Source organism: Phyllopteryx taeniolatus, chromosome 9, assembly GCF_024500385.1.
Source record: "Phyllopteryx taeniolatus isolate TA_2022b chromosome 9, UOR_Ptae_1.2, whole genome shotgun sequence".
Classification (NCBI taxonomy): Eukaryota; Metazoa; Chordata; class Actinopteri; order Syngnathiformes; family Syngnathidae; genus Phyllopteryx; species Phyllopteryx taeniolatus.
In genome coordinates, this window is record NC_084510.1 from 11,452,735 (window position 1) to 11,480,078 (window position 27,344).

General features: G+C 41.4%; 2 protein-coding genes across 2 annotated transcripts; both read left to right on the top strand.

Annotated features, from left to right (window-relative positions):
• Positions 1–1,247: 1,247 nt before the first annotated feature.
• Positions 1,248–13,420, top strand: otop1 (otopetrin 1). The gene is made up of 7 exons (XM_061786351.1): positions 1,248–1,516; positions 2,263–2,651; positions 3,051–3,187; positions 5,857–5,915; positions 6,064–6,194; positions 10,912–11,819; positions 12,974–13,420. Exons 1-7 carry the CDS (start codon positions 1,467–1,469, stop codon positions 13,142–13,144), a joined length of 1,845 nt encoding a protein of 614 aa, XP_061642335.1. The 5' UTR covers positions 1,248–1,466; the 3' UTR covers positions 13,145–13,420.
• Positions 13,421–19,733: 6,313 nt separating this feature from the next.
• Positions 19,734–22,926, top strand: drd5a (dopamine receptor D5a). Its single transcript, XM_061786227.1, has one exon. The coding sequence runs from the start codon at positions 20,119–20,121 to the stop codon at positions 21,454–21,456; it is 1,338 nt and encodes a 445-aa protein (XP_061642211.1). The 5' UTR covers positions 19,734–20,118; the 3' UTR covers positions 21,457–22,926.
• The last annotated feature ends 4,418 nt before the right edge of the window (positions 22,927–27,344 follow it).

The window sequence follows — 27,344 nt, forward strand, 5'->3', positions numbered from 1 at the left end:
GATTGGGGCTCTCAAGGTAAGAAAACGGCAAAGTTGGCCTGACAGTTTAAACAAATGAAGCAAGAACAAACTAACCATGTTAACCGCAGTGTGACACGGAACCAATGCCAAATGTCGGTCTAACGCTCACGCTAGTGGGCATGCGTAAAGACGCACCTCCTTAGAGTTTCACGTGCCACGTGTTTTAGTTTTAACCTCAAATCGCAAATATTGCTGTATAAGTTTAAACCCTGGGCCTTGTTCGACACAAGAGGAAGCAATTTGTATTCCGGGTTTAAAAAAAAACCAACTCAAAAATGAAATTATACAATCTTTTTCTTACATCTTTCTTTCACTCGTGAAATTAAAATGTAATTCTTCTCCATGGTCAACAAAGGCCCGTTGACATGCAGTCAGTTCAACATCACTTTTGGAAACTCAACATATTATGCAACATGAAATTGCTCCCAGCTTGTCCAAATATTGTTACATGATGTAATATTGTGAAACACATATATTACAAAAAAAGTTGTGTTAAGCATTTAATAAAGTAGAATCAAACCAATTTTACCGATTCAATCCAATAAATAAAAATGAAGTAAAAAGTCGTTTTCATGGGTTTGCCAAAAGTGGCCACGATGGAACTAAAGGTTATACTATATTTAAAGAGCCCAAGTTGGAAAATCTGCAAAATCAAGACAAAAAAAAAAACCCACACCCTTGGGAAATTTAATTACATTTTTGCATTAACTAAAAATGCATTTATTCTATTCTTTGACAGGAGCGTGAGTCAACAACTTGACCTCCATTGAAATATTTTAAAATCTGTCCTGGGTTCCCGGGAAACGAAAAATGATCCCCTCGGGCTTAATCGTGCATGTTCTCGTATTGAAAGAGGCCTTCCAATACTTAATTGATTAAAAGGGATTTAATGAACTCCCCGCCAAAATAATCTCTTCTCAACTATGTCTCCATCCGCATTTTGTGAGGCAAAGTCAAACACACACCCGCCGAAGTCAAATACCTTTTTCCCCACGGACATCCACTCAACACAAGTCTCCTTTGATATCGTCCATATGATCCTTACCCCCACCCCACCTCGAAAGCCTCGCTATCGACCACCGTGACCATCGTAGTCGCGTGCGCAACCGGTGCTGGGCGCCTTTGTGGCATTTTGATGCGCTTTTGGAACGCCAAGGACTCCTCGGTGTTATAATACTGGCCCCGTGTTACTCCTGCTCGCCACATGGGACGTGCAGCACCCTCGTCGGCACAGATGCAATGAATAGCTGGATGTGGACATGACTCGAATTTTCCCCGCTATTGGATAATTCCGTGTTTTGTGATCAGGGGTCGACAAAGGCTACAAGACAATCTCCGGTTAAATACTTTTGACGTGTTAATGAATGAGCTTGTTACACTCGAGGAGATTGCTTTAGTAAAAGAGCTCAATGGCCATTGGACGTGTGCGTGGCCGCTGAACAAGCATGTATGCAGCAGTACGGACAGTCTTGTACAAAGCACCTGAGAGCGATACGTGAGTAAAAGTACACGATTTTAACAGAAAACTGCTTTGGCCTCTGTCACATTGCAGGATATTATATCGCCTCAAATTCTTAAAGTAGCTATATTTGGTAGGTCATTTTCTAATGTTAAATGTACCTAAGTATTGGAAGTGGAAGTAAAAGTCACTTTTTTTTAAATTATTTTGTATTTAAAGTCAATGATAACAATTTTGGTTATGTTTTCTTTTTTTTTTTTTTTTTATACATTTAGTTTACAGTGCTAGTTAAAGATCTTGGTGTTGACTAATATAAGCGAAGATTGCCAGCACATTTTAGCCTAGCAATCAGGTTAACCACATGCCTAAACAAGCTCATGATAGCTACTGTGGTCTTCCTGCTCGACAACATGTTGTGTGAGCAGCAGAGTCAGTAGTAGGTGCTTTTTCCCCCCCTTCTTCTTAAATGCCATCCATTTGTGTTGTATGCCTCACCGTGGACTATTATTCTGCTTTGTACTCAGCGGTTGAGGTGTTACTTCCACAGACAATTTATTTGGATTTTGTAGTAATGAAGATGGTTGGGGGAAAGGTATTGGAGTAAAAGTGTACATTGTACTTAGGAAATGTAGTGTAGTAGTTGTGAATATTTGACTTCATTTCAGTAACTAAGTAACTATTTGTGCTTATTACCCGTTACATTACAACACTGCATCTGGTAGCCCCTCAGACGCACCTCCAACACGGTGCTTTGACTCATCCCATTTCCCCGCACTCTATAGAGCCATGTCTCCCACCATGATGGAGCACAACAGCTTGGATGTCATGTGTCTGAATAAATACTGCAACAGCTCCTCGTCGTCGTCCAGCTCTGAGAACGACAAAAAGATTTGGACCAAGTTGAAGCTGAATTTGACCGAGGACTACCCGAGGAAGAACGCAGAGATCCTGAGTGGACAATACGGGACCAATGTGCTGTTGATCGGAGCGGCGCTCATGCTGGCCCTGGCCCACCATAGCCCATCTGTCAAGGAGGTCCACCTGTTGTCCTTCATCACCTCCCTCATGATCCTCCAGCTCGTCTGGATGCTGTGGTACATGCTAGTCCGGAGCAGACACAAGAATACACGCACTGAGAAGGATGTCCATGCCAGCACATGCTGGATCAGAGGTGAGTTATGCAACAGGATATGGCTACACTGAAAACTTATGAAGTTTCAGTGACTGGTCACAACCTGTCTTTTCCTTAATACATTTTTCAGGTATTCATACCCTGCTTGAGTATTTTTATTTTTATGACTTTGTTCTTTTACTCCCCACATTTAAAAACAAGGTTCTACTCCTTACTCTTTCAAAATAGTCTTGTTACTTTTTTGAACCTCCACGGATGACAACACCACATAAAAAAGACATAAATAAAGAAATCTAAAGTCAGCCATCTTTAAGCTTTTGATTGATTGAGATCTTGGGGACTTATAGGCAGAACAAAACATGACAGCAGAGACCTGGAAGAACATTAACCCAGGAGGGCCAATAACGGGCACAACTTTTATTTCTGATTTTCCCATAGGTGGTTTGACTCTTCTTGCACTCCTCTCAATGATTATGGACGTGTTCCGAATCGGATATTATGTCGGGTATCAATCTTGTGTGTCGGCTGTTCTCGGGGTGTATCCTGTCATCCATGCAAGTCACACCATAGCACAGGTAAGTTTGAATGGAACTTTCATTTTAATGAAATACTTGAACAGTGTTTCCAATGGCACTAAACTAAGTACAGTCAGTTCCATAAATATTGAGAAATCAATAGAATCTTTTCAGGTCTAAACACCACCACAATGTTTTTGAAATTAAACAACCAAGATGTACTTTAACTGCAGATTGTCATCCTTAATTTGAGGGTATTTACATCCAAATCAGGTGAATGGTGTAGGAATTATACCCGTTTGTATACACAGTACAGTATGCCTCCCACTTTTGAAGGGACCAAAAGTAATGGGACAAATTAGCAATCAGAAATCAAATTTCACGTTTTAATACTTGATTGCAAATCCTTTGCAGTCAATTACGATCTTGAAGTCTGGAACGCATTGACATCACCAGACGCTGGATTTCATCCCTGGTGATGCTGTGCCAGGCCTCTACTACAAATGTCTTCAGGTCATGATTATTCTTGGGGAATTTTCCCTTCAGTTTTGTCTTCAGCAAGTAAAGTCCATGCTCAATGGGATACAGGTCAGGTGATTGACTTGGCCATTGCATAACATTCCACATCTTTACCTTCAAAAACCTCTGTGGTTGTTTTCGCAGTATGCTTCGGGCAGTGGCGTGCAAAGCTCCAGTGCTGCTCGGGGCAGTGTAATTTATTTCATGCTCCCTGTGTGTGTGTGTGGAGGGGGGGGGGTTAAATAATTGGATGCCCGGAGCCACCCCACCCCCCCACGTTTGTGACAGGTCGTTGTCAATCTGCACTGTGAAGCGCCGTCCAATGAGTTCTGAATGATACGGCTGAATATGAGCAGATAATATTGCCAAAAGCACTGCCGAATTGATCCTGCTGATTTTGTCAACAGTCACATCATCAATAGATACAAGGCAACCATAAATTCCCACCCGCCCATGGAAAATCTGAGCGGCCAGTTGTGCCATTACTTTTGGTCCCTTAAAAAGTGTGAGGCTCATAGTGGGAGGCACCAGTAGCGAGACCAGACCTATTTTTAGATAGCACACACTTTGGCATTGACCAAAACGTAAACCTCGTGAAAATCGGTTGAGAAATGAGCAAGTTATGACTTAATTTCAATGTCCATGCATTGCCTTTGAAGGAAACATCGACCTTCCCAACATGGTCGCCACTTAGGCACGTCAGTTAGCCGGGCTGCTACAGCCCGCTGGCGTATATCATCATATCTATGGTCAGAACCGCTACACATATTTTCAGCAGTAAACGCTAATGACCAGGTAATGCAGGATTTACAACCCTGACCACACGGCGATGCTTCAATGCCCCCTCCTGTATGTTATGTGGCTGCAGTGACTTGGCAGGGGCTTGTAGTGCTGCGTACTTTGAAGCTATTAGCGAATAAGCTAAGTCGGCACTAGGAGCTATCACCAGCTAACTGAAGAGCAAAGAGTGTATCTGATATGATGAAATTAATGATGATGATGATGAAATGTCTTTGTGAAGTGTCTTATGCAAATATAGGGATGTGTTTTTTTTTAAAGAATATTACCTGTAAAAAAAAAAAAACAACCTCAAAATCTTACTAATAATATTTTATTTCTAGTCAAAACTAATTAAAATTAGACGCGTCACACACACACAAAAAAAATTGCCGGTGGAGTATTAAAATAAAAAAAACTTACTCCCCTCGCAACATTTTTGGCTACTTATTTCAAGTAAAAATTAGCTTTAAAAAAATGGAAATTGTCTAAAAACAAGGGGATGTCTTTTTTGACTGAGTTTTTGCAGTGTATGTGTTTATTTTCGGTTAAAAAAAAACCACTGGCAATATCCGGTCCCCTTCATTGCCATAACTACATGTGCTAAATCTAGTTAAATGCTCGTTTACGACAGGACACGTTATGAAACACTCTTTGCAAATGTCTGCTTTTCAATAGATGGACATACGCTATTTTTAAAAAAAAGAAGTCAGCCAGGTACAGGTGAGAGACTGTAAAAAAATGCATGATTGCATGATAATGAATTTGTCTTTGTCTTTTTTGTGTAGTTATACTGTATATACTACATTTCCAACATTGTTGTCTATTATTCATATCAAAAGGTGACCTTATAAACAACTTATTTCTTTTTTAATAGAGCTAGAGACTAGCTGAGATGAAGTACTCATATTGTATTCATACTGTTACAAAAGGTCTGTGCTTTTCTGACAATAAGCCAAACTTTTTTAATGTACTGAATAAATAGATACAGTAAATAATAATAATAAAAATAATATTTTGGGTTGTCCACCAAATGGTGTTTTTCAAGGTCTAAAAGTTTGATCAAATTCCAGAATTAGGTCATGGGCTCAGCCCACCCAAAGTAGTCGACCTTGACTCACCGCTGGGAGGTATATACAAACCGTTTAAATTCCTGCACCTTTCACCTGATTTGGATGTATAGTAAATATCCTCAAATTAAAGCTGAAAGTCCTGCCAGTACATCTTGTTTGTTTCATTTCAAATCCGTTGTGGTGTTTAGACCCAAAAAGAATTGTGTCAATGTCCCAATATTTATGGACCTGACTGTAACTCTAACGTGCTCTTTATAGGTCTGTGTAAGTCTGTGACAGTATACATTCATGGACCTGGGTAGTTCTGATATTTTGCCAGGCTGTTTTTCAGTTGAAGTGACTTTATGTTGTTCTGATTAGGTACACTTTCTCTGGTTTCACATCAAGGATGTCATCAAGAGTTTTGAAACATTTGAGAGGTACGCGGATTATACAATGACATTCTAGTTGCTGTCATGTCGCTTTCTGAAACAGTCATGGAACATCTCACCACTAATTATAACATCAGCTTATTGTCCAATGCATGTAGTTGTCATAACCCTTGTTTTCAACACTCCGCCTCCTCAGATTTGGTGTAATTCATGCAGTCTTTACCAACCTCCTCCTGTGGTCCAATGGTGTGATGTCAGAAGCTGAGCACTTCTTGAACAACCATAAGAGAAGGCTTTCTGCCCTGGGCTATGGAAACCTCACTATAGGTAAAGGCCAGGGGTCGATTGTTGGCTTGTACGAGGAAGAAAAGTACTATTGTTCAATTGAGAGCGTGCCTCAATGGATGAAAAAAGGAAGGAGAGAAGGGTTTGCGAGGGGAAGGCAGGTGAGCTCGCCAGCCCGAAAGGCCTTGTTTGCATCAAACGTTTCTCGATTAGGTTTCAAGAGACACACTCTGTTGCTAGTACTGAGGTTCCCTCCCCAGCCATTTCTACACAGTTTAGTCACCCTCCTTGACAACCCCACCCCCCCGGTTGACCTCACACGGCTTTATCCCAGGCTGCTTACTCCCAAGGGTGCTGTAATTACAGTAACTGATACATCTAAGCCGAGGGTTGTGGGGTTTAGGTACTCCTCCTCATATCCGGCTGACTGTGAGGCTGGCTGCACCCTGACTGTTGTTCACTTTTTAATTAAAGGGTGCAGGGCTGTAGAGGTGACTCTCAGGGGGTGGGGGTTTGAAGTAGTTGGGGGCACATGGCGGACTTTTGTGAAGATGATCTTAGGAGGGCAAAGGTCCTACCATAGCAGGGTAGTGCTAACGTTTGGGAGGAGTGAATAAAAGGAGAAACCTTATGGGAATAGTAAACGTGGCCTGTCAAGGGACAATTTAGCTGACGTTCATCTTATTAAAACCACTCTGTACTCTGATAAAATAAAAATCAAGCTGAATCCCCCACCCCGCTCTTATCAACTTTAGTGGTTCAGCAATAGTCTTAAGGTATTGTTTTTTTAATTGAGAAATGCAGAAAGACATATAATCATTTCTGGCTCAGCTCAGGTAGATATTTTATGATAGCATCAACATACAGTAGATACAAATTTATTTTCTTGCTGTTTTAAGGGGGAAATTATACAATAATTTAAGACATTTTATCCAGTAACTCACTAGTGACATAGAACAAAAAACGAGGAATCCTTTAAAACATCCTCAAATATGTCCTCCATACTGTGCTGAAAAAAATATATTTTGCCAAGGAAACTGTACAGCCTTCAACTATTTGAAAATGTTTGCTATTCGCGGTCAGGCCCCGTCCCTATTACCCTGCGAAACATGAAAATAATGGGGGATAGGTTCCCTAAAACAATTCACAAATAGGTGAATCCACAAAAGCCGCACTGTAAATATGCAGGGGTAAACTGTTTTTTCCAACAACATGCCTAATTGCTTTGAAATTATGTTTAATTATACAGCGGCTGAAATAAGCATTTAACACGTCACCATTTTTCTCACTAAATATATTTCCAAAGGTGCTATTGATGTTGGGAAAAACACAAGTAATCCATACATACAACCCCAATTCCAATAAAGTTGGGACGTTGTGTTAAACAAATTAAAACAGAATACAATGATTTGCAAACCATGTTCAACCTATGTTTAATTGAATACACTACAAAGACAATATATTTAATGTTCAAACTGATAAACTTTATTGTTCTTAGCAAATATTCACTTAGAAGTTTATGGCTGCAACACGTTCCAAAAACGCTGGGACAGGTGGCAAAAAAGACTGAGAAAGTAGAGGAATGCTCATCAAACACCTGTTTGGAACGTCCCACAGGTGAACAGGCTAATTGAGAACAGGTGGGTGCCATGATTGGGTATAAAAGGAGCTTACCTGAATTGCTCAGTCATTCACAAGCAAAGATGGGGCGAGGTTCACCTCTTTGTGAACAAGCGCATGAGAAAGTTGTCAAACAGTTTAAGGACAATGTTCCTCAAAGTACAATTGCAAGGAATTTAGGGATTTCATCGTCTATGGTCAATAATATCATCAAAAGTTTTAGAGAATCTGGAGAAATCAAAACGTAAGCGGCAAGGCCAAAAACCAACCTTGAATGCCCGTGACCTTCGATCCCTCAGGCGGCACTGCATCAAAAATCGACATCAATGTGTAAAGGATATCACCACATGGGCTCAGGAACACTTCAGAAAACCAATGTCAGTAAATACAGTTCGGTGCTACATCTGTAAGTGCAACTTGAAACTCTACTATCCAAAGCAAAAGCCATTTATCAACTACACCCAGAAACGTCGCCGGCTTCTGTGAGCCCGAACTCATCTAAGATGGACTGATGCAAAGTGGAAAAATGTTCTGTGGTCCGACGAGTCCACATTTCAGATTGTTTTGGGAAATTGTGGACGTCGTGTCCTCCGGGCCAAAGAGGAAATGAACCATCCGGACTGTTATGTACGCATAGTTCAAAAGCCAGCATCTGTGATGGTATGGGGCTGTGTTAGTGCCAATGGCATGGGTAACTTTCACATCTGTGAAGGCACCATTAATGCTGAAAAGTACATACAGGTTTTGGAGAAACATATGCTGCCATCCAAGCGACGTCTTTTTCATGAAAGCCCCTGCTTATTTCAGCAATACAATGCCAAACCACATTCTGCACGTGTTACAACAGCGTGGCTTCGTAGTAAAAGAGTGCGGGTACTAGACTGGCCAGCCTGCCGTCCAGACCTGACTCCCATTGAAAATGTGTGGCGCATTATGAAGCGTAAAGTACGACAACGGAGACCCCGGACTGTTGAACAGCTGAAGCTGTACATCAAGCAAGAATGGGAAATAATTCCACCTACAAAGCTTCAACAATTAGTGTCCTCAGTTCCCAAACGTTTATTGAATGTTGTTAAAAGAAAAGGTGATGTAACACAGTGGTAAACATGACCCTGTCCCAGCTTTTTTGGAACATATTGCAGCCCTAACATTCTAAGTTAATGATTAACTTAGAACTTAGATTAACTTTGTTGTGTATTCAATTAAATATACGTTGAACATGATTTGCAAATCATTGTATTCTGTATTTATGTTTAACACAACGTCCCAACTTCATTGGAATTCGGGTTGTACAAAGAAAGTAGAACAAATAAGATAATAAATTAAGTTTTGTGTAATAATGGGAAATGACACAGGGAAAAAGTATTGAACACGCCAACTGGTATTTATTTAATACTTTGTACAAAAACCTGTTTCCAATGACAGGTTCAAGATGCCTCCTGTTTGGAGAAACTAGTCGCATGCATTGCTCTGGTGTGACTTTGGCCCATTCCTCCACACAAGCAGTCTTCAAATCTTGAAGGTGCCGTGGGCTTCTTTTGTCGACCATGAGTTTCAGTTCTTACCATAGATTTTCGATTGGCTTCAAGTCAGGTGATTGGCTGGGTCATTCTAGCAGTAATGTAATAAGCAATAACATAACTTTTATCAGTACCATTTGCTGAAAAGCCACCCCACACCATTATGTTCCCACCTCTGAACTTCACTGTTGGTATTGTTTTTAGGGTGATGTGCAGTCCCATTTCTCCTCTAAACGTGGTGTGCATTACGGCATCCAAAGAATTAAATTTTGCTCTCATATATTTTATTATATCAGTGACAATATTATATTGTTGCAATCACAATATTTTTTTACGTAGTTCTATGTATAACTTGTAGGGCTGGGGGATATGACCTAAAATTCACATCACAGAATAAATTAAATCCCTTCACGGTAACGGTATATATCATGATATATAGTATAAAGTATAATTTTTTTAATGTATTTTTGAATGGGTTGTATAGTTCTTTAGCAAAGCTAAATTTCTGCAATATAAAGGCAGTCTTTTTGAGACCATTGTGTAGATCTCAAAATAAAAATTCAGCACACTGTGGTGCAAACAAACAATTAACATTGCTGATATTATGAATATTTAACATATATGAATATACTTAAGGCTCCTCCTCCTGGCTGATGTGTGCGGTAACGTACTGATTATTTTTTCAGTTTTCAGACTTGTGAGCTTGCTGAGTCGCTGTTATTTATTATTTTATTTTCTCTCCACTTATTAAATACCCGGAGTACCTGGAGAAAACCCACGCAGGCACGAGGAGAACATGGAAACTCCACACAGGCAAGGCCGGATTTGAACCCGGGTCCTCAGAACTGTGAGGCAGACGGTCTAACCAGTCGGTCACCGTACCACCATGAGTCATTTCAATGAAAGCAAATATAATTTCTGTTTCTTCCATTTATATATAACACTGTAGGCGGCACGACTGCTTAGCACAAGGGTTGCCAACCAGTCAGAGGGTAAGAGCCAGGATTTTTACTGTGTTCTTGCAAAGAGCCGCATCATACACATTGGCGCATACACAGGCTGTGATTGGAGATTTCTTTCCACCAATTATTCGTTAGCGGGGGCGGGGGGGATTGTCGTATAGTCCGTTCCAAGTATTTCCGGTCTGCATTTTCGCACGTGAACGGAAGTGTCGCAAGAAGCTGGTCAAAGAGCCGCCAACGTAAGAGCCCCAAGAAACAGGTCAAAGAGCTGCATAGCCGATCTGCCCCACAGTTCTGAGGATCCGGGTTCAAATCTGGCCTCGCCTGTGTGGTTTTTGGATGTTTTCCCTGTGCCTGCGTGGGTTTTCTCCAGATACTCCGGTTTCCTCCCACATCCACAAAACAAGCAAGGTGGGTTATTTGACGACTCCAAATTGCGCATAAGTGTGCATGTGAGTGTGAATGATTGTTTGTTTATATGTGCCCTGCGATTGGGTGGCGACCAGTTCAGGGTGTTCCCTGCCTCTTGCCCAGAGTCAGCTGAAATAGGCGCCAGCACATTCGTGACGCAATGGAGGATAATCGGTACGGAAAATGGATGGTTGATAACACAATGTAGTCATTCTGAAATCGTTTTGTATGTGTTTGTCTTTGCAGTTCACACTGAACCTCTCTGTAACTGCACCACCAGCACTTGTGCCATGTTCTCCAGCAGCCTCTACTATCTCTACCCCTTCAACATTGAATACCACATTTTTGTCTCCGCCATGCTCTTTGTCATGTGGAAGAACATTGGAAGGACCATTGACCTTTCTTCAAATCAGAAACGGCTAGCTACTAAAACTCAAGGATTGACCCTGGGCCCCATTCTCGGTCTAGTTGCCCTCGCCAGCACCATCGGGATTTTGGTGGTTTATATAACACATGTGGAAGGTTCAGTTCAAACGCGGCGGTCAGCCATTTCCATGTTCTACATCTATGGCATCGTCATCCTGGTGTTAATGTGCTCTGCATGTGCATCAGGTTTGCTTATATACCGAGCAGATCACATCCCACCGGACACCTCAAAGAACCCCTCAAGACAGCTGGACACGGAGCTGCTTTTTGGATCATCTATTGGGTCCTGGTTCATGTCTTGGTGCAGCATAGTAGCCGTGCTGGGAGCCAAAAGCAGTCCCCCTTACCGCTGGACCAATTTGATTTATTCTTTGCTTGTTGTGTTGGAGAAGTGCATCCAGAACCTTTTCATCATAGAGTCCCTCTATCGCCGGCAAGACGATGCTGGGCGGGGTGACCCCGAATTAGTGGCTTCACCAGAAATCTTCTCAGTGACTTCCTCTTTGGCTCCACCTTACAATGGCATCTTCAACCGCGCCTATGACACACCAGACAGGGCTTGTGTCGCCATGGAAAATGAGCAGGAAGAGAGTAGACAGGTGTACAAATGTCCTAGGAAACCATCGGAGGTGCCAATGCCTTTTGGAAACCAAGCGGTAAACACCCCAAATATCAAGAGGCAAATCCTGAAGAACATCTCTGTCTTCTTGATTATGTGCAACATCTCGGTAAGCCTTTCAGACCTGCTGGAATTTCAATGTCATTTTGGCCGGTCAACATTTTTCTTTCTAATGGAAAATTAGATGGTTTCATTCATGTGAGGGAAATATAAGGTACATTTTATGTGCAGTAAAGCTCCGCTATTAGCAGGGATAGGGACTAAACTCTGCCTCATCTCGTGAAAACCTGCAAGTAATTGACGTTCCCTAAAAAGGTTTGGAATTGCTTATACATGCCACAAGATGACGCCAAAGCACTATTGTTGTCCAAATGAAACTCCTCAACTCACTTCAACATAGTTAACTGAAACCAAGATGCCGCACCATGATGCCAAAGCACTATTTTTATCTAAATGAAACTTCTCAACTCACTTCAACATAGTTAACTGACACCAAAATACCACAAGATTGCGCCAAAGAAATACTTTTTATTGATTTGGCCTGAGAACAAAACAGGAAATAGGTGAGGTTTTCCATTAAATAACGGAGATATATCCCCCACCCCCCCAAAAAATAAATTAAAAAAATCAGTAAATAGTTTAATTTCACTGTACTTAAATTAGTAGGAGGGCTGTAACAATCTGGCGCTGCCAAATGGTAACAACAATCTTCGCTTTCTCTTGTATACTCTCTAAGCACGTGTTTGCTATTCAAAAATAGTTTCCAAGAAAGACTGAAGTAGACTTTTCCTGACTTTTTGAGCACTAATTGGTCCATATTAACTGTGAACTGAGCTTTTTACTCTCCAAGATATATTTAAGCTCTGGAAGTCTAAATGAGTCAACATGCTTATGGTGAATTTTGATGCTGTTTGGCAGAGCCAAGATATCAGTTTCCCCATGTTGAGCTGTATCTCAATGAAAGGGTTTCTTTGTTTTCCAGCTCAATGGCAAACTATAGATATGCCTTACTGTTCCTTTAAACTATCCCTTGAACTAAACTTGGCCAGTTTTTTTTTTTCTCCAGGTGTTCTATTACTTCTACCAGCGAGTCGATGTTTTCACTGGAAACTGTTTTTAGGTTTTACACAAAGACAAGCAGTCTCGTTTGTTCTAAACTTGGTGGGGGTATGTAACATGGGCTAAAGAAAAAAAAACAGTTTTCTTTATCCTTTGTATGGTGATGAGATTTGGATATTAAAGAAATGTATATGTTCTTTACAGCTGTGGATCCTCCCCGCCTTTGGCTGTCGGCCGCAGTACGAAAATGGGTTGGAACAGGAGGCGTTTGGTTTCACCATATGGACTACAACTCTCAATTTTGCGGTTCCTCTAAACCTTTTCTACCGCATGCACTCGGTTGCTTCTCTATTTGAGGTCTTTCGCCGCGTCTGACAGCGAATCAGAAGTTAGACAATACAAAACAATACTTGCCACTGCTGGCTACTGAGTGTCTCTCGGCATGGCTCAAACATTCACCAGACTTAAAAGTAAGCCATGGCACCAAACACAACATATATTTGTAAGGATTTACAATTCCAACATATCCAACTGTGTCCCTTGACAAATGACTTTGCATAATGTGAGTTGAAAAAAATCTAACTTTTAAAGAATTTAGTAAGGTGTTTTTTTTTTTTTCTGTTGTCACATTTCAGTAGGTTTCTGACTAAATCCTGTTGTATGTGATGCATATTATGTGCACCAGATCGTATTCTCAAGAGTCAAGATACCAAAAATAATAATAATAATAAATAAACGGTCTAATAGCACTGTATTTTATGCAATGTGCAAATGTGCATGCTTTGACCTATAGTTATGGATTTGAAATACCCATACTATTTATGGATGGATGATGTTCTCATGGTAGAAGTTCCATATAGTTTCATGGAGCAAAGATCAAATCTCAGATGTCAGTGTTAGCTCAGTACCAAATACAGGGTGTTCCAAAACTTTTGACATCATTTGAAATATGAATAAAGTATCTGAATAACTACATGTCCAAGGAAAATAAAATGAAATAGGCTTTATGTAGAAAAATTAAATATTTATTGAAATTTCAACAAGATATTTAAACTGTTATAGATTTCATAACCAATTCCATAAAGCTCCACACGTGTTAAATATGCACAATACCAATGTGACAAAACACACGTTTTACTTTTTGCTTTCCTCTGAATTTTTTGTGGTGTCCAAATCTGTTTTCCAGGTAGTGTATATTTTGATTTTCCTCGAAAATGCACGCTGCACACTATTGTTTGACTGTACACTGCTACACGCAAATTTTCTAACAAAATAATTTGGAGAGCACCTTTTTGGCTGAGATAATGTTCATGCATTGAACTATAGTTCCCAAAATGTTACTGCATAGCACTGCTTTGATTTTTGTTTTTAGTGGAAATCTGTATTTTGCATCTCAATGTATCAGGGGTGCAATGGCTAATAACCTCCAAACTGAATGAAAACATGGAATTCATGTTCTTACCAGGAGAAAACATGTTGAATATTGTTAACATCTGTTGCTTGTAAGGTCACATGTAACAAAATCTGTGATAGTTACTTTTTTCTAAACCCCATAATGGGAATATGTTTAGAATTATTATACAACATGCTGGTGGAACACACAAGAGCCACAAGAAATTTGAATTTGCCTGAATGGGCTGCATTCAGGTTGCATTTTTCCCTCTTCAAAATTGTCAACATTTACAAATCTATTCACCACTTCTTGAAGTGATGGTGGTGTACATACTGCCAAGAAATGACATGTTAATTCACACACTGATAGGGGTTCAGTGCCTTGCTCAAGGATACTCCGGCAGGATTTGCAGGGTAACCCGCCTTTGTGATGTATAGCTCCTGTAGATTAATGTCCAGTAAAAGTTCTCACTCTGGTGCTACCTACCATCATCTCAGTAAGTGCCAATATAAACATATTTTTATTTTTTTTGTGTGAAAATATTGCTTGTATGTCATATTTGTATATACGCATGATCAGAATCCTTCCGACGTTGACTGGAATAGGATTTTGTGAAAATCACATGAACAGGTGCTCAAATGTAATTATTTGTACAGTAGTGACAAAATAAATAGTTTTTATTCATACAAAGGTCCTCAAATTTGTTGTTCGACAACTGTCAACTCGGCCCCACAGGCTCATTATTCCAACCACTTTGTAGTAAACAAAACCAACAGACGATGTCGCCACTTCTTCATAATTGTAATAGTTGACGGTCCATTACTTGCATGCAGCTAAAACTGGACAAATGGAGCAGAACACGAGGCCAAAACACTGCCATTAGGTTTTTGGCATTAAAACACAATTGGCCATTAAAGAAAAAAGATGTAATGATCCCGAAATAAGTTTGATACAAAAAAAACCCACCTTTTTTTTCAATGCAATATTTTTTTAAATACCAATACTATTTCCCTCCATTTTTTCCCCATTATAAATATTTTTTTCTACAATGCCAAATTTGATCACTGCCGAAACTTAATGGCAATCTTCTGGCTGTACAGGATTTCAAATGCTTTTACAAAAATGAAAAGATGATTAAAAAAAAACCCAACAGATGGACAGATTGAAACGGTAATGTTACTCATGAGAACAAAAATAAATAAATCAAATGATGTTGTTTTTTTTCTCACTGTGACTTTAAATTCCAATTACGACCTCTACCATTCACATCTTTACTCACGTTTGAACGTGTGTTGCCTAAATGTGTGTTGCGCTGCCTCTTGACATGACATCCGAGATTAGGTTACTCCAGAGAATTTGGCATTGGTCCGGAGGATTATTTTGACGTAGTGTCAGGTCGATTTGACAGGCACGCAGACGGGTCTATAAATAGCCGTGACGTGGCCAAGCCGGTAAATTGTCCGCTGCCTTGGCGCAAACCCACATATGCGACGCAGGGCGTCATTCATGGCGTGTCCACTGGGAGTGTGAATGTGACTCACCTGCAGGCATCCGGCGCCATCCAAATAAAACAGCACCCTGTTTTGCCTCTTTGGCCTCCACCCAGACACAATTTGCATTAAAGTGAAAATGTTATGTGGCATAGAAGTAAGTGCAAATTCAAATTTAACAAGAAGAAAAACATATTTCAAAATATTGCTGATTCAGTCCTTTACAATTAAATTGAAGTTACATTCTATTTAAATACGAATTTAGTTTTAGTATTGTAATTTCAGTAACAGGATTTCAAATCAATGCTCAGGTTAGAGTTTTTGCTCGGAGTACTGCTTTGTGTTTGCTGCTTTGCCAACTGGTCAAGAACAAATGAATAAAAAAGAAAAACTGATGTCTTTTTTTCTAGAAATATGAGTAACAGGGTTACGTTGGTTTGAGTGACACTCCATTATGGCTGAAAACATTGAAAAGATGTGAAAAATATAAGAGGAGACTTATATTAGGTCATAGGTGTCAAACTCAAGACCCAGGTGCCAGATCTGGCCCTCCTCATCATTTTATATGGCCTGTGAAAGCAAATCTTGTGCATTGATGTCATGTTTCATGCTAAAATATCCATCCATCCATCCATCCATTTTCTGAGCCGCTTCTCCTCACTAGGGTCGCGGGCGTGCTGGAGCCTATCCCAGCTGTCATCGGGCAGGAGGTGGGGTACACCCTGAACTGGTTGCCAGCCAATCACAGGGCACATCGAAACAAACAACCATTCGCACTCACAGTCATCCCTACGGGCAATTTAGAGTCTCCAATTAATGCATGTTTTTGGGATGTGGGAGGAAACCGGAGTGCCCGGAGAAAACCCACACAGGCACTGGGAGAACATGCAAACTCCACACAGGCGGGGACGGGGATTGAACCCCGCACCTCAGAACTGTGAGGCTGACGCTCTAACCAGTCGGCCACCGTGCCGCCTGGTAAAATATCAAATGTCTTAAATTTTAATAACATAGCAATATTGCAAGCATTTTATTTTATTTTTTACAAATCTCCCTTTTAAATTAGTTTTATTGGTTCACAGTTTTTTTAACGGCCCTCCGAGGTAACAAAAATTAGTTGACTCCTGCCTTAGGTCTTGCCATGGTCAGAGCAATTAGCTTGACCACAGATATGAATAGATATGTCACGTCCCTTTTGAGCTGTGTGCCCACGTTGACACTAAGCTAGGAGGGTCAGCACATTCTCAGTGTGTGGACTAGCAAAACCAAAAGACCAAGGATGCTGGTACATTGTGCGGCATCTGGTTCCACACTACGCCATATAGTTACGACAAGGGAACTGGAAATAACCTTTCATGGGTAAAAATATTTGAGGTGCCTTTTTTCTTCAAATGTTATGTATTGATAGCATACGCTTTGGCATTGACAAAAAAGTAAACCTCATTGAAAATTGTTGCGAAATAGAAAGTTACAACATAATTTCAATGTCCAAGCATTGCCTTTAATGAGAACGTCGTGGCTACGGTTAGCTGAGCTGTTACAGCGCGCTGGCGTATATAGTTTTCAGATCAATGAGCTTGACGATGTCATTTCTGCTAAGTTATGCAGCTCACATTATTTTTATCCCCCTTTGGATCAGTGGATCTCAAACATTTGACACCAAGTACCACCTAACAAAAAGTATGAGCCCAAAAATGTATTTTATCCTCAAATACCACCATCATGTCCAACATTAACATACATTCACATCAACAAAACACCACACCAAAATGATGTTCAATCACAAAAAAAAAAAAAACGCCGCCCCAAAATTGTGACTTTATTACGCTGTCATTGATTATAATCATATGAACACTGGTATGGTACCAGCCGTGCCTGTAGAAGTCAGTTTGAACATTAACACTGCATTTACATATAGGAAAATGCAATAAATAAATAAATAAATAAAGATTAAATGGAAATGTACTAAAAAGTTAAATGCGAGTGCTGTAGTCATTGATTCGTTCGCATACCAATAGAGAGAACCCGTGTATCACTTGTGGTACTCATAGCACACTTTGAGAATGACTGCTCTAGATGGCTAAAAAGATTTTAGTGTCAGGGCTGTGTGTATGTTGAGTGGGACAACTTCAGATCATTAATACTATTTCAAAAACATTACAGCAAAACAAAATCTTTTAACAATTATCGGGAAAATCATACCAAAAGAAAGCTAATTTAAAACTTATCAGTTATATTTTAATACCTAGGTGGCACGGTGGTCAACTCGTTCGGTCATGGGTTCAAATCCAGCCTCGCCTGTGTGGAGTTTGCATGTTCTCCCCGTGCCGTGTGGGTTTCCGCGGGTTTTCTCAGCCATCCCAAAAACATGCATGGTAGGTTGATTGAAGACTTTAAATTACCCGTAGGTGTGAATGGTTGTTTGTTTCTATGTGCCCTGTGATTGGCTGGCGACCAATTCAGGTGTACCCCGCCTCTTGCCCAAAGATAGCTGGGATTGGCTCCAGCACGCCCCTAAATTGGTCATCACGAGGTACAATATATAGGGAGAAGAGAAAAAAAAGACATTTTAGTGGGTACTCATAATTTATTATTTTAAAAAATATTTAGGATTTTTTTCAGCTATAGTTGTATATTTTGTCTCAGGACAGCTATAATTTACACGAGTGCATGCTCTTGTATTTTGTCCATGGACTATTTGAAATTTGGTGCGGGCGCACAGCAAGTTTTGGAATGACCCATATTCACTAAAATATTGATGAGCTCATCTGAGTTTACTTACAAATGGACTCAGTGTGAAATCTGTGCCCAGTACACAGTTGAATTGACTCATCTGCCATAGTGGAAGAGCATTCATTTGTTCTGCCTGTCACTATACATTGCTTGCATAGATAGATGAACAAAGACACAGTAAATTATTTTCAAATGAATAATACATTTCAGACCAATTAAATGAACACCTGATGATCTCACACTGGACATTATGGGAATCACTGGTGTAATGGGTGTGGGTGTACACCCTGTATTTAATGAGCAAAAGGCCCATGCACTGTGAGTTAAATGACTAATGCCAAGCTGTGTGTTTCAGTAAAATGTGGTCCCAAAAGTAAAGGTTTGTTCCTTGGGCCATGGTCCACACCTCCCTCCTCCAAGCTGTTAGTACCTCAAGGTCAAAACCTAACCTTTGGATACATTTCCTACAAAAAATAATTTCGAGAGCCTTCTTGGGTGAGGTAAAACGCATGCACTGAATTATCCATCCATCCATCCATCTTCTGAGCCGCTTCTCCTCACTAGGGTCGCGGGCGTGCTGGAGCCTATCCCAGCTGTCATCGGCCAGGAGGCGGGGTACACCCTGAACTGGTTGCCAGCCAATCGCAGGGCACATACAAAAAAACAACCATTCGCACTCACAGTCACACCTACGGGCAATTTAGAGTCTCCAATTAAAGCATGTTTTTGGGATGTGGGTGGAAACCGGAGTGCCCGGAGAAAACTCATGCAGGCACGGGGAGAACATGCAAACTCCACACAGGCGGGACCGGGGATTGAACCCGGGTCCTCAGAACTGTGAGGCTGACGCTCTAACCAGTCGTCCACCGAATTATAATTCTCAAAATGTTACAGCAAAGCACTGTTTTTATTTTTTTTATTTTATTTTTTTTTCTCAGTGGAGATCTGTAATTTCCATTGCACTAAGAACACCCTCCGACTGAATGAAAACATGGGATTCATGTTCTTCCCAGGAGAAAACATGTTGAATATTGCTCCCACCTGGTCCAAAATCCGAAGAGTTATTGTATTCTAACTCCAGACAGAGAATAAATGGGTTTAGGATTATTATGCACTGGTGGGAAACAAGAAAGTTCCACAACAAATGTCCATTTACTTTCTTTTGAAGGGCAATAATTGAATGGGCTGCTATCCTCAAGGTAGTCAATTTAAATTCTATGCTTGTCATTGTGAGAGTGCTGTACATACTGCCAAGAAATGACTACACGCTCCGACTAAATCGCTTCCATTCAGACACGGTATGCATTCAAATGAGACTTGTTTTTTTTTTTTGCACAGAAGCGAGAGCGCAATGTCACATCGGGAACCTCGGACAGCTCTCCGCAGCTCTGATCGTGTTGTTTCCCAAATTTGACGAGGAACCCCCTGGCGACGTCGCAGGCTTCCTCACACCCTTTTCGCAGTGCGTAACATTACGCCTAAAGGAAGCGTGATGCGCTGACTACGTGGGAATGCCTCCTTGGACTCTCACGCAGTGGGTGAAAGGACCGCGTCCGGCGAGGGTGCAACATGAGCTCGCCGATGCGTGCCGCCTGCCAACCGCTCAGATGCGCGTGCGGCGCTGACTCTGACGGCGCGTCCCCGTCCAGTGTGGCCACGATGCGGCGAGACCTAATGAGCGTGGCCATCCTTTCGCGTCACGCTGTGCGCTGCGGCGCCACTTGAAGAGGCGCATGGAGAACCCAGCCAAGTATCTGTCGTCGGTGCAGGGGACCGACTCCGCGCCGGTGCCTCTCGGGGAGATCATGTTGAACGGCACCGAGAGGCACAGCGTGGTTTTGCGCGCCGTGACGGGCTGTTTGCTCTTCCTCCTCATCCTGTGGACCCTGCTGGGGAACATCTTGGTGTGCTCCGCCGTGCTGCGCTCCCGCCACCTGCGGACAAAGGTGACCAACATCTTTATAGTGTCCCTGGCTCTGTCAGATCTGTTCGTGGCCGTGCTGGTGATGCCGTGGAAGGCCGTGGCGGAGGTGGCGGGATACTGGCCGTTTGGCACTTTCTGTAACATCTGGGTGGCTTTTGACATTATGTGCTCCACCGCATCCATCCTTAACCTTTGCATCATCAGCGTGGACAGATACTGGGCCATCTCCAGTCCTTTTCGCTACGAGAGGAAAATGACTCAGAGAGTTGCTTTTGTCATGATTAGCATCACGTGGACGTTGTCGGTGCTCATTTCATTCATACCGGTCCAGCTCAACTGGCACAAAGCCGGCGGGACAAGCGACTCCTCTGCGGGTCGCCAGATGGAAGAGAACTGTGACTCCAGCCTGAGCCGAGAATACGCCATCTCCTCGTCTTTGATTAGTTTCTACATCCCTGTGGCAATTATGATTGTGACTTACACTCGAATATACCGGATTGCCCAAATCCAAATCAGGAGAATCGCTTCTCTCGAGAGAGCTGCGGAACACGCGCAAAGTTGCAGGACGAACAGAATAGAGTGCCAACACCACAACACTTTGAAGACGTCCATCAAGCGGGAAACCAAAGTGTTCAAAACCCTCTCGGTGATTATGGGTGTGTTTGTGTGTTGCTGGTTGCCCTTCTTCATCCTGAACTGCATGGTTCCCTTCTGCGACAAGCCGCCCACAGACCAGGACGCGGGCCTGCCGTGCGTCAGCGAGACCACCTTCGACGTGTTCGTGTGGTTCGGCTGGACCAATTCCTCCTTGAACCCCATCATTTACGCATTCAACGCCGAGTTCAGGAAAGCCTTCGCCAGCTTGCTGGGCTGTCGCTACTTCTGCTCCAACACACCCGTAGAAACGGTTAACATCAGCAACGAGCTGGTGTCCTACAACCAAGACACCGTGATCCACAAGGAGATCGCCAACGCCTATGTCAACATGATCCCCAATGTAGTGGAATGCGAGGAGACTTTCGACAGGCTCTCGCAGCTGACTGTCAACAATGACAACGCCACCGACTCTGTGTGTGACTTGGAGGAGTGCGAAGCTGTTATCAGTCTCGACAGCATGTCGCCATTCACACCCAATGGATTACATTAACCCTAAACTCCACAACTGCCGCGCCCCACAGACACCCACCGCGCATCGTTGGATGTACTGGTGGTCATGTCGTCGGTCCGCTCTCCTCCTCGCAGGTCAGGTCCACACTGTCCAAAGTTTTGAGACTGTTTCTGTCCCTAGAAGTACAGTATGTCCCCTAGGGCTCTTTATTTATTTCATTCCAGGTACCCTTTCCAAGCCAATAGGAGATTTACAAAAGCTGCCGAGGGTACAGGGTGCACTCCATTCCCATGACAAGCCATTTTACCCCTAAAGCTACAGTGATATACTTTTTTTTTTTTTTCCTGATTGTTCTGCGGTGTGCTTACTGTTGTGTGACATGCTCATGGCCATTTTGGGCAGGGCGTATGTGTCTGCAGCCATCTAGCCAACCTGCTGCCACTTTGCCTCACTTGTGACGTGATGTTGTTGTTCTGAAAAACAAAAAAAACATTTTCGTGTTGGTTTCATGAAGAAGTGAAGTCTGTGTTCATTTGTTCAGAGGTTCAATATTGTTAGAACTGATGTTTTCCGCAAGGTTTGTCTTATGTATGTCATCTAGAGGAAGAAGACATATGGATAAAGTACACTAGACGTTTGTAAATTTGTAATCGGAAAAAGGAGGTGATTTATAAATCTGATGTTTGGCAGGATTCTGACTTTCCAATGCTGTATTCCTCAAAATATTAGTTTCATATTTTTTTGCGTCTCCGATGCTATTCCATACCCTTTGCTGGTTAATATTGTGACGTAGTCAGAACCTGTCTTTACACTCAGTGTGAAAACTGAGGCTAGCCTTACAGAAAGTGCAAACCAGACAGTTGAACCCAATGCAGTCATCTCAGCGCCTTATAGCTCATTCAAAGAATGAAATGTGTTGTATGGACCTACACAATGCCAAAATGCAGTATTAAAGTGTTTACCGGTACCCATCCCATGTGACTCCTGTAGGTGACCACAGGGACTTTTATGCAGTTTGATAGCAAGCTTTGACGGAGAAATGTATTATCCAGTTGCACAAAATCAACAAATGTATGTCAATTTCTAATAGTGTCATTGATTCAAATGAAGCAGCAGACGCAATGGTAGCTGTCATGTCAACTATTCAACATAATATTTTTATGACTATCAAAACAAAGAGTTATATTCAGATGTTTGTTTGAACAGACTGTCCTAAATGACCAAAGATTTCAAGGCACTAATACTGTATATAAGTCAGACAGAAATAAAGTGTCTTGTTGTCTAATGGATGACATAAGCGAGGCTCCTGGGCCAGTGCAACAGGATGTCATAGATGTCTGGATACACGACTGCACTTCTCCATCATTGTATTGTATGGGTGACTTGAATGTATATTACTATCCTTTTAACAGTGAACTGTGTCATTATTTGCTTAATAAAATGTTATCACACTGAAAGAACAGACTGGTACCGTCCACGTGTGTAAGTTGCAGGACAACCTATCTTATCTTCACATTCCCTGATGTGCATATACTGTACAAATATTTATTATTTAATTTGACATATCTGGCCTCCTGTCCATTTTGGACAGATTGGCAATATTTGCCAAGAAACCATTTGCTGCAGAATTCACGTGCCACAACAAAATAATGTAGGCAGCTGGCGTTACCAATTGCGTGAATTGGAATCAGAATGGCATTATATAACTGGAATTGACATGGAAGTACTCTAAATGTAATTTACACAGAAGGAGACATTTGGGCTATAACTCTGAATGCCACAGCTGTTCCATTATGACTTTTCACTCATCACATTTACCAGAAATTAAAATAATCAGTTATTTACCCTCATCAGGGACTATAGTTGCTGGCACGAAAATGGAATTCAATGAAGTCATGCCGAAAGCTTGTTAAATTTGGAGGCACAGTGGTGCTGTACACCTCCCACCTCCACCTTGTCTTTGATCCCCTGGGAAATGTGGGAGGCAATTGTGAGATTAGCTGGTGTCAATCAGAGCTGAAATGTAAGTGAGAACCTGGCTTCAAATCGTCTGATCCTGATTACGGTCACAAAGCAGACACCGCCGCAACCGATATATATGACTGACACGCTTTGACATTACATTGTGTGTGGGTGCGTGTGTGTGTGTGTGTGGGGGGGGGTGTTTAAAAAAAAAAAAAAAAAATCACCCATCCATCCATTTTCTGACCCACTTATAGTCAGTCACTAGGGTCATTGGTATGCTGGAGCCTATCTCAACTAACTTTGGGGGAGAGGCGGGCTACACCCTGAACTGGTCCCCAGCCAATCGCAGGGCACATGCATATAGACAAACAGCAATTCGGACTCACATTTATGCCTATGGACAATTTAGAGCTTAGAGAGCTAAGTACAGTGAGCATTTTCTTTGGCATGTTCTGTTTTTTTTTTTTTTTTTGAGGGTGAAATTTATTCCAAATACCACCTCAAAAGGGTATGGACACGGTACATTGATGGCAACAAGGAAAAGTGTGATGATGAATGTTGAACCGGAACCTGCAAAGCTGTAGACACCTCCCTGTTTTGGCTGTTGAATACATGACTAAAACGAAAGTTGATTATAATAATAAATGAAGAAGAACAGAATGTACCCCTGGAAATTGAGTTGTCCGAAGTCTTGCTATGCAAAGCGACCCACCTTGTAATCAGTAATCATTTTTCTTCACTTCCCAATATGATTTCGTAGCTCTTTATCAACTCGATCACAGTTGTTAGCTTCTTTTTATACTTGACTGACTGTTACTAATGTTATAAAGTCTTTGTGCAGGCAACTCTCCTTCCACGCAGTTATCCTCCCTCTTCCCCTCCCTGCATGTGTTAAAAGGTTATTGGTGATCAAGGGGTTGGAATATTCGCTTCGTAGCTCTGAGGTTGTGGATTTGCATCTGGGCTCCAGCCTTCCTGTGTGGAGTTTGCATGCACCCCCACCCCAACATCAAAATCATGTGTGTTAGGTTCATTGAAGACTACAAATTGCTCATAGTTGGGAGTGTGAATAGTTCTTTTTCTATATGTCACCTGCAATTGGCTGGCAACCAGTCCAGGGTGTTCCCTGGATCTTGCCCAAAATCAGCTGGATAGGCTCCAACTCACCAGCGAGCTTAGCAAGCTTAAGCAGAAAATGGATGGATGGTTACTTCTCCTCAAAAATATAGTAAGTACCGGTAAAGTAGTATTATTTTTTGCTTCTTAGCAGGGCTCCACCGTGCCGCCCCGAAACGATTCAGTGGCTGGAAATCGATTCAGTAACCTTTTAGACAAAATTCTTCCAGTGTGATTGTGAAATAAATATCTGGATGCTGGACAGTGCAGGGGAAATGTCTTTGGATTCTTGTGTTTTTTTCTGTAAGACAATCCGGTAAAAACTATAATGCTCATTAAATATAGATTATTTAAAGATTTTCCTGGTGTACTTTCCTTTTACATGTCTTATTGTGTACCGTAGTGTATGCGTTTTCTGATGGACTATGAGTCTGCTTAATAAAAAATCATTGATTGATTGTAATGCTTTGCAATAAAAGAAAGAGGAAAACAGCATTTTATTGTTATTTATATTATTTCAGCTATGATTATACTTGTCGGGTCACTTTTTTTTCTAGAAAAGAGATGTTTAATTGGTGTTAGAATTCTGATGGGGTCCTTGGAAAAATGTCTCCACTGTAAGGAGTCCCTAGCTGGACCCAAAGTTTGAGAATCCCTGTCCTAAACAGTTAAATAGTAGTGGCTAGAAACAAAGCACTGTGAGGTTTTGACAAGGAAAATCTGTTACTAATACCTAAAGAGCTAACTAAACAAATCTGCTCTTTGTAGCACAAACGTGAGCATGAAACATTATCGCAAGCCTCCTTCATCTGCCCTGCACCAGACAGACGGATGTCTTAAACGTCAAAAGTCCTTAAAAAAACAATACATAGTTCACTGTTTTGCGTAAATTGTGTGTGGTATTTGTTTGTCTGAGTGCAGTTCAATCATCACGTGATAATACTGGTAAATTAGGGAGTGAACCTTCTAGATTGATTCCATTGGTTCATTTGTTTGCTGTTTTTGGTGAGTAATGCTGGGTGGAGTACAAGAGTTTAGTTCTGCTAATATCTTTTTGCTTTTAAATTCGCAACGAGCCCAGCAAGCTGTCGAAGATAGACTTTGTAAAAGTAAGGAAGGTAACCGCAAGATTGCATGTGTTTCTGTACTCTAGCATCTACGAATCACTTGAGTGTGCAACATTTGTTTGTACTTGGTTGTGTCCATTGACCAGTTTTTTTTGGGGTGTGTGTATAGAACAGGTCTTTTTAAATTGTGTCATATTCTGTGTTGAGTTTGCCTGTCGACTCCGTTTTGAAAATCTTTTAAAGCTACTTTTGTAGTTTGAGGCCTGGGTCTATTTATGGTTACAAGCACTTGCCTCTTTGTTTGCATTAAGGGAAAGGGCATTACGTTATGTTAAGGTGGGACATTTATTTTATTTCCCGTGGGTGTCCTTTTGGAAGTGTTATTTTGTTAGAAGTTGGCTAACCTTTTAATAAACTATTGGCATGGCTACTGTGGATGACTTCATTGAAGCAGTTGCTTGACAAGCTCTCTAAAGACCAGCTCTTAAAGCTGGCTTTTTTGTACAACTTCGAGGACACTAGTGGGAGTAAACACGTGAAAGAAATGAACAAGGTCCTTAAGGCTCGGTTGATAGAAAAAGGAACCATTAAGCTTGCTTGTGGCCCTGAGGTTCTAATAACATCTACTCCATCGACCTCTCAGTTCAGTTATCAAGTAAGTTTAGCTTCAATTTCAGGTGCTGCTTTGGAGTGGATATTTTACAACATGAGAGTTTTGTAATAGAAATGGAACTTTGCATTATCAACCACAGTTAGACTTGAGCACTCCGAATTTGATGTCATCAAACATGAGATTGGCTCCTCCCTTTGTGGCGGAGGATCTGGAAAAATAATTTTTTTCCATTTTGAGTGTGCTGTGACCAACTCAAGGTGGCCACAGCACTCATGGACTTTGCTTCTGTAGAGCACTTGGTGGGAAAAACCTAGGAAGCATACGACTATGAGAGTCTCAAAAGTGCTATCCTCAAGGACTATGAAGTCATTGCTAAAACCAATCTACAGCAACTCTGTGATCTATGCAAGACTGAAAGGCAAGCATACTTTATGTCGAGTTTGCTAAAGAGAAGGGAACCCTCTTAAATAAGTCCAAGAGAAGACTAGAAGAATTTAAGAACTGTTTGTAGGACTGCAACTAACGGTGACTTTGATTTGAGCCTGAAACGTAAGTGTAACAAAAACTGCCATCAATTGCTACCAAACTGTATGTGAACATCTCTACTTATGCCACCTTCCACCTCTGAAAATATCAGAAGGATTGCCCCGATATTTTGGAGTTTATGGACCTTAAGCGCTTTCCTCATTAAGCGACGTTATAGTGAGCGCCTTTGGAGAGGAAAACGCTTAAGGTCCATAAAATCCAAATTGATGTATTAGAAGATAAAGGGTTATTTATGTCTATTGCTTTCACAATAATGGCATTCATCCCAAATACATGAAATGCCTCTCTCTTTCTGTAATGCAACGCATAGTTATATAGTGACGTGATAGTGGTGGCATTACAAGATGGATTTGGTCCTTTAAGTCCCCACTGAAGGCCCATGTCCCAAATGCACCGTCCGCCGCTGGTAGAATTACAAATTAGGGGTGCGTGTGTGTCAAACAGACACACACTAGGGAAATCACTCCATAAGTAGCACTTTTTGAGACCAGTTTGTTTACTGTACATGTAACCCTGGTTAGCACAACCCTCTACTTTAGGTTTGAAGATTCTATTCTATTTGACTTGTGATCTGTAAAGGTTTCCAACATAACATGGAAAGCAAACTATTTTATGAGAAT

What these genes read in the sequence shown, in the direction of transcription:
- otop1 (XM_061786351.1), top strand. Translation starts at nt 1,467, where the DNA reads ATGTATGCAGCAGTACGGACAGTCTTGTACAAAGCACCTGAGAGCGAT. An exon ending in CAGCACATGCTGGATCAGAG is followed by an intron (nt 2,652 to 3,050) that starts GTGAGTTATGCA and finishes ATTTTCCCATAG; the next exon opens with GTGGTTTGACTCTTCTTGCA. An exon ending in TGATTATGTGCAACATCTCG is followed by an intron (nt 11,820 to 12,973) that starts GTAAGCCTTTCA and finishes TGTTCTTTACAG; the next exon opens with CTGTGGATCCTCCCCGCCTT.
- drd5a (XM_061786227.1), top strand. Translation starts at nt 20,119, where the DNA reads ATGGAGAACCCAGCCAAGTATCTGTCGTCGGTGCAGGGGACCGACTCC.